The sequence below is a fragment of the Fusarium musae genome, chromosome 4 (assembly GCF_019915245.1).
Source record: "Fusarium musae strain F31 chromosome 4, whole genome shotgun sequence".
Classification (NCBI taxonomy): domain Eukaryota; kingdom Fungi; phylum Ascomycota; class Sordariomycetes; order Hypocreales; family Nectriaceae; genus Fusarium; species Fusarium musae.
Window position 1 is genome coordinate 1,916,049 of NC_058390.1, and position 6,113 is coordinate 1,922,161.

A 6,113-nucleotide genomic window follows, 5' to 3' on the forward strand; every position below is an offset into this window, starting at 1 on the left:
GAGGGGATGTGATCACGACTTTTTAAAACCATGAAAGGGCGTAAGGAGTTACAGCAACGGCCTGTCGAATTTGAAATTATGTACCTGAAATCTAGTGGGCCATTCATTCGCCATAAGGGGACGCCATGGAGTACAGACACGGAGGCCAGCATACATTGTTCATTAATACGGAGTAATTATTGTACGTCTCCCTACGAGGCGAGGCCTGAGCCTGAGTTCAACGTCCAGGAGGCGCCATGCCCTGTCTGTCTGGGTACCTTATGTAGGAACCTAGGCTAGGCTGGGATGGCTACTGGCCGAAAACTCGGAACTTGAGACACTTCACGCCTCGAGCTCCGTACAGTTATGGATTCATAATCATGATAAGATGGTGGTCGTCGCTTGTTGGTGATATTTAGTCCAGACTGATACAACATAATTCCCTACTCAGCTCAGGTGTTCTGAAGCTGTAAACATCTCTCAAATGATTTAATTTATATCAGTCGCAATATCACTCGCCCTGGATAGGTACTATAGGAGTGCACAAAGCTCTAACATTGTATATAGTCTGCAGGTAGCATATCCGACACTGGTCATAGGCAAACCTTCAATATCTCACAAGAATTTGCAATGGTCTGATCTTAAGAATAGGAAAGTGCCCAACCCATGGCGATATTTGTAAAAGAGTTAAAAAGTGATCAAAACAGGGATGGGATAAAAAAGTAATCGAGGCATGAGAACAGACGATGGATCAGACACTGGGCGATTCAAACATGTTTAAACAACACTTGGGCCACTATGGATAGCCAGCACAGTACAGTTAGGGGTAAAGTTCGAATTGCATACATACAAACATGCCTGCATACCTAGTGGGTGGTCGAAGTACGTCAAAAGAAATATGAGAATGCTGTTAATGCTGTTAATGATCAAAAAGTTTGCAATCAATCGAGCTTCATCCGAGTTCCTTACCTGAGAAATGGAGTAGTAGATAGGAGTGGCGTTGGTGGTGGCTGGTCGGAAGCGGATTATCATGTCACCGCTTTTGCATCCTTGCCAGGCGCGACAAGGCTGCACGTGTAGCTCTGCAGCGCATCGCCAAAAAATCCTAAATACCTTATCCAAAGCTTTCCAACAAAAGCACACATAATAATTCCCTTTTCTTGTCATACTTTTTAAATCTGCAGCGAAAAGGCCCGGGACTTCAATCACTCGTTCTTTCGGAGTTTTCTCGAATCACCGACAACTTCAGCAGACAAAGAAAGCTTTGTTGCCTGCTTGGCAGCATCGCAACTCGCCAAGATGAGCAACAGTATGCGCGACTTGATATCCGGCGAGGCCGAACTTGATGACGAGGAAGAGGATGAGTCCTTTGATGAAGGTGGTGAGGAGCGCAGACGAAAGGCTGCCGTGGAAGACTCCAGTGAGGAGGAGGAAGACGATGACGATGAGGAAGAGGCTCGCAAGGTCCGTATTGTCATAAACTGTGCGCAAAGACACGCTCCCTAACTCCTTAATCACAGGTCCGTGAAGGATTTATTGTTGATGAGGATGAGGACGAGGAAGAAGGCGGCGAATCAGATGGCGATGTGCGTCCCGTTCACAAACGAAAGCGAAAACATCGCGATCGTGAAGAGGAGGCACAGCTTGATGAAGAAGATCTGGATCTCATCGGCGAGCAATTCGGCGAGCGTCCCAAGCCCCAAACACAGGTAAGTTTTCCCTGGCGCTACTTGAACTACCATGACCTAGTAGCACCCCCTGACTTCGTCTTTAGTCCAAGTTCAAGCGCCTCAAGCGTGGCTACCGCGACGAAGAAAGGGGAAACCAACGCCGTGGCCTGGACGATATCTTCTCGGACGAAGACGAAGATGCAAGCGAGCAGCGACCTTACGGCAGATCGTACCGCCAAGCCGACGAATTCGACGATTTCATCGAAGAGGATTTCCCTGAAGACCCTGAGGAATTAGAACAACAACGAGAAGATGCGGAGGTTGCTCGCCCCAGAGATCGTGTCATTGGAAATATCGCCGATACTGGTAATCTCGATAAGGATGCCTTAGACGATATGGAGGCCATCTTCGGTAATGGCGAAGACTACGATTGGGCGCTGCAAATGGAAGAGGAGGAGGAAGATCGTGAAAGAGAGGAACAGGCCATTGAGCTGAAGGACGTATTCGAGCCATCGCAACTTAAAGAGAAGCTCTTGACCGACGAAGATAACGAGATTCGTTTTACCGACGAGCCCGAGCGATTTCAACTCGACCGGAAAACCTTCAAGACTCTTCAGCTTACTGCAGAGCAATTTAAGGAGGAGGCAAGATGGATCACGAACCAGTTGTGGCCAAAGAAGGGTTTGGCGGCCGACCTCCAGATCCCATTCGGCAAAGCTGTTGGCAAGGTCCTCGAATTCTTCATTGTTGACGAAGTTGAGGTGCCTTACGTGTTCCAGCATCGCAAAGACTACCTACTTCACACCAGAAAGACACGGAATCCGAACCGTGATGATCCTGATGCGCCAGAGTACGTCATCAGCGCAGACAAGCTCTTGAATCAAGACGACCTTTGGAAGATCTTGGAATTGGACATAAAATTTCGTTCTTTTGTGGACAAGAGAAATGCTCTCGAGAAGACCTTTGAAAATCTTAAAGGATTGGCAATTCACGACACAATTGTGGAGGAGATGATTCCAGAGGCGACGACCATGGAAGAACTTCAAGATTTGCAAGACTATTTGCAGTTCCAGTACGGTCCACAGCTCAAGGACCTCGCTGCTATGGCTGGAAACCTCTCGTTAACAAAACGGCCAGGCTCAAAGTCAAATTTGCTTGAACGAGTGCGCCAAGGCAAGGCCTATAGCTTCGTCCGTGCTTATGGAATCTCAGCGGATCAGCTTGCCAAGAACGCCTTGCGACATGGAAAGAAGATCACTCCTGATGATGACGCTCAGTATCCCATGGACCTGGCTGACAGTTTGGTCGACGACAGCTTCGACACAGGCGACCAAGTTATTAACGCAGCTCGACAGATGTACGCTGAAGAATTGTTTGCAAGCCCAAGGATGCGCAAACATTTTCGAAATTCGTACTACCAAGCTGCTGAGATCAGCTGTCGGCGAACTGAGAAGGGGCTACGTAGAATCGATGATTCTCACCCGTACTATGAAATCAAGTATTTGCAAAACCAGGCCATTGCTGATCTAGTCCACCAACCAGAGCTTTTCCTGAAGATGATGAAGGCCGAGGAGGAAGGCCTTGTCACCATAAAGCTTGATATGCCAGCTCGATATGATTTCCGGAGACAACTTTATCAGGAGTTCGAGTCTGAGAATTTCAGTGACCGGGCCGAGCAGTGGCGTGAAGAACGCAAGAAAGTACTTGACCTTGCATATCCCAAACTCGAAAGGATTATTGCAAAAAACGTCAAAGAAGTCATTCGAACTTTCTGCCAAGATGAGGTGCTCAAGATGTGTCGAGAAGAATATGCAAAACGGCTCGATCAGGCGCCCTACAAACCAAAGGGCATGATACTGGGCACCACGCCTCGTGTCCTAGTTCTCTCCAATGGCATGGCCGACCCTGCCCGCGATCCCATCTGCTGGGCATGGGTTGAGGAAGATGGTCGTGTCATTGAGCAAGGAAAGCTTGGGAACCTAGCCAGAGATGAGCGCCAACGAGAAGAGTTCGAGGAACTTGTCAAGCGTCGCCGACCCGATGTGATTGGCGTTAGCGGTTGGTCTGCTGAGACGACTAAGCTGGTACGTGACCTGGAGAGCCTTGTCAACGAGAAGGGCCTTATGGGCCCTGAGTTTGAGGACCCAGACACCAATGACTATCGAACAGAGCCACTGGAAGTTGTGGTGGTCAATGATGAGGTCGCTCGTTTGTACAAGGACAGTCCTCGTGCACTTGCTGAGCACCCAAGTCTGAATCCTGTGACGAGGTACTGTGTTGCTCTGGCGCGATATATGCAGAACCCTATGAAGGAATATGCTGCTCTCGGCAAAGACGTTGCCTCCATTTCTTACCACCCTTGCCAAAACCTTCTCCCACCCGATAAACTAGCCAAATACCTCGACTCCGCCATGGTTGACATGGTCAACCTCTGCGGTGTTGATATCAACGAGGCCATGAACGATTCCTATACCGCCAACCTTCTTCCTTACGTGTCTGGATTGGGTCCCCGCAAGGCAACAAGTGTCATCAAGGCCATCAACGCGAATGGCGGTGCCGTGGGTACAAGGGATGAGCTTGTGGGTGATCCAGATAGTGGCAAACTGCCTGTCGTTGGCCCCAGAGTTTGGAACAACTGCGCCAGCTTTCTGTTTATCGAATACGAGGCCACAAACCCTGCTTCGGACCCCCTAGACAACACACGAGTTCACCCTGAAGATTACGAGCTCGGACGGAAAATGGCTGCCGATGCTCTTGAGCTTGACGAAGAGGACGTCAAAGCCGAAACTGACGAGAATGGGCCCGGGGCGATCGTCCGCAAGCTGTTCAAGCAGGATGAACAAGACAAGGTCAACGAGCTCGTCCTGGAAGAGTATGCAGAGCAATTGGAGAGAAACTACAGCCAGCGCAAGCGAGCTACATTGGAAACAATCCGTGCCGAACTCCAGGCGCCCTATGAAGAACTTCGACGGAATTTTGCTCTCCTGTCGGCATCCGAGATCTTCACCATGTTTACTGGTGAGACCAAGCAGACTCTATGCGAAGGCATGATTGTACCCATCAATGTGCGGGTTGTGAAGGATGACTTCGCCATTGTTAAGCTCGACTGTGGTATCGAAGGCCGTATCGAGGGTCATGAAATCAACCATCGTTCGTCCATTAAGGATGCCCTGGCCTCCGGACAAACGACGCAGGCAAAGATTTTGGACATCAATTATAAAGACTTTATGGCTAAGCTGTCAATGCGGGATGAAACTCTACGTATTCCGTACAAGCGCCCGATCAACCTCGGCCGAGATGGGTGGGACTACGCCCTTGAAGCAGCAGATAAAGAGGAATTGCGAGAAAAGGACAAGACCACGGGACGAACCCAGCGCGTTGTCAAGCACCCCAATTTCAAACCGTTCAATGGCCTGCAAGCAGAAGAATATCTGGGTTCGCAACCCAACGGTGAGGTTATCATTCGACCGTCATCCAAGGGTAACGACCATCTGGCAGTGACCTGGAAGGTCGCGGATGGTGTTTACCAACACATTGACGTCCTTGAGATGCAGAAAGAAACAGAATTCTCGGTCGGCAAGCTGCTGCGCGTTGGCGGCAAATATACGTATACTGACCTGGACGAGATGATCGTGGAGCATGTGAAAGCCATGGCGCGTAAAGTTGAAGAACTGATGCGACACGATAAGTATCAGAACCGATCCCGGGGAGAGACGGGTAAGTTCCACACAGCCTGGTGCTCACAGACACAAGATATGATGCTAACGATAGATGTAGAAAAATGGCTCACGACGTACATCGACGCCAATCCCAACCGATCGGCTTACGCGTTCTGCATTGACACGAAGCATCCCGGATACTTTTGGTTGTGCTTCAAGGCCAGTAGGTCAGCCAGGGTGATTGCATTACCAGTGCGCGCAATTCCACAAGGGTTTGAGCTCAAGGGGTATCAATATCCTGACATGCGAGCGCTGTGCAACGGATTCAAGCTGCGTTATCAGAATGAGTTCTCCAAGATGGGTCACCGGTAGGAAAAGGGGGCCTATTCTTGTAATATGCATAGGTGATATGCTGAGAGGGGGAGGGAGAAATGTATTTGCTTGATTGCGCAGAATGAGCATTTTCTGGGACGAGGATGACGCTGCAGTGGTATCATTGAGGCGCAAGTCGACGATATTTCTTTATTAAATAAGCAAAGGGGTTTTATTAGATGCCGTCTCGATACGGCGAAGATAGGGGGGGGGGACAGCAATCAAGAGAGCCCAATTCGACGCATACTTAATTAGTCTCAATAGCTAGGCAACACAGCCATATGAGATAACATGGGCTTCAATGTTAACTGATAGTGAATGCTCTACCTAGTATAGGCATTGGATCCATGATAACCCCATTGCCGCGAGTGAGAGAAATCCTGGTGGAGTACCTAGGTACCCAGACAGGCTACTTGATAAAAGTGTCTTGCTT

The 6,113-nt window shown here is 49.3% G+C and overlaps 1 protein-coding gene across 1 annotated transcript; it reads left to right on the forward strand.

The window, feature by feature from the left end:
- Positions 1-1,278: 1,278 nt before the first annotated feature.
- On the forward strand, positions 1,279-5,680 carry SPT6 (Transcription elongation factor spt6; the record flags this gene model as incomplete). Its single annotated transcript, XM_044823218.1, has 4 exons — positions 1,279-1,443; positions 1,500-1,688; positions 1,754-5,366; positions 5,427-5,680. 4 exons carry the CDS (start codon positions 1,279-1,281, stop codon positions 5,678-5,680), a joined length of 4,221 nt encoding a protein of 1,406 aa, XP_044681709.1.
- Between the last annotated feature and the right edge of the window lie 433 nt (positions 5,681-6,113).